This window comes from Anneissia japonica, unplaced genomic scaffold (genome assembly GCF_011630105.1).
Source record: "Anneissia japonica isolate Jap-2015-1 unplaced genomic scaffold, ASM1163010v1 scaffold52739_len1511_cov92, whole genome shotgun sequence".
Taxonomy (NCBI): domain Eukaryota; kingdom Metazoa; phylum Echinodermata; class Crinoidea; order Comatulida; family Comatulidae; genus Anneissia; species Anneissia japonica.
In genome coordinates, this window is record NW_022747948.1 from 1 (window position 1) to 1511 (window position 1511).

Sequence of the window (1511 nt, forward strand, 5' to 3'; positions counted from 1 at the left end):
ATATACATAAAAATAAACAGATACAAGGACATACATACAAAATATCAAATTGAAATACACATAAAAATATATATAAATACATCAACATACACATATAAAAAATTGTGAGAAAAAAAGAACGATTGTCACAAAATCATCATTGATTTTTTACATTTTTTTTACAAAAAATTTATTTTGATTAAGAAAAAGGAGCAATATTGCGGTATTAACATAATTATTAATATTACAAATTTGTGAGAAAAAGATAAACAATTATCACAATATCATTATTGATTTGATTATGCCAAGTCATTTTTAATTAAAAAGGGTAATTTTGATTTTTTAAATCTTTCCGTACGACACTTATACTGTGATAGTTTGTTAGCTTGTCTTAGTTTTTTATTAGTTGCTTCAGAACGGATTTTGGGAAGAATATTATCCATATTTCCACGGACTGTCCCCCCCAAACCTCCAGACAAGATGTATACGGCGGTCACAGAGTCTCTCCAGAGAAAACTGCTCAAGGGTGGCAGTATAAGAGAAGTACAGCCGCCCCAGAACAATTCTTAAAACTCTTTTCTGGACAGCCTCCAGATCACAACTTAGTCCGGAAGTAAGGGAGGAGTGCCACATTGGACATGCGTATTCGATGATAGGACGTATAAATTATTTATAAATCTTAATTATTTGAGATTCAGGTGCTCCAAATTTTTAAAAAATTGACACCATATGTAAGGTTGTATTCACCTTACTAACAGTTTCATTGATATGGATATCCCATTTTAAGTTTTCCTGAATTGTTACACTTAGAAGTTTCATTTGCCTAACTGATTCCACTGGGACTCGGTTATTATCAAGCTCATCGACCAGGGGGTCTTACAGAGACCGGGGTCTTACAGAAATTAATATTCATTGATTTACACTTCTTTGGGTTACGGCACATTTTATTAATTTGGCACCATTCATCTAAGTTACTGAAATAAGTTTGGATATTGTCCATATTATTATCTTCGAAATTTCAGTGAGAGTAAATTCGCCTACAAATTTTCACCTGGTAGGACAATCAAGTGCCGAGTCATTGATTATCACTTGGAAGAGGCTAGGACCAGATTTTTCATACCTTCAGACCCTTCACTTGGAGCTGGTGAAAGTAAAGCATTTGCTGCATCTCTTTCTTCTGATAAAGCTTGTTCATGAGCGTCAGATAACTTCCAGATCAAATCACTATTTTCTATGCTATTCTCCATGTAAATACTATATGAAAAAAAAACAATATGCATAAAGAAAAAAAAAACAACGTGCATTAAGACACAATCTTCACCATTACACTGCGAGCTGCAGCCACTTAATAAAATTTTAATTGACTTACTCGCCCATCAGACGACGTAGTGGAATGTAGGCTGCGTATGCAAGCTCGGGCGTGAATGATTCATGTAACTGCAACTGAATCTCATCGTTCCCGTCCTTCTCGTCCAACATTTCCAACGTTTCTAATGGCATAGCTGAGAGTACAAAACAAAATTTATTCGACT

General features: G+C 34.3%; 1 protein-coding gene across 1 annotated transcript; it reads right to left on the minus strand.

The window, feature by feature from the left end:
* Nucleotides 1-1049: 1049 nt before the first annotated feature.
* Nucleotides 1050-1476, minus strand: LOC117120643 (WD repeat-containing protein 81-like). Its single transcript, XM_033265670.1, has 2 exons — nt 1349-1476; nt 1050-1233 (listed from the first exon to the last, which is right to left on the minus strand). The coding sequence occupies exons 1-2, from the start codon at nt 1456-1458 to the stop codon at nt 1065-1067; spliced, it is 279 nt and encodes a 92-aa protein (XP_033121561.1). The 5' UTR covers nt 1459-1476; the 3' UTR covers nt 1050-1064.
* Nucleotides 1477-1511: the final 35 nt, after the last annotated feature.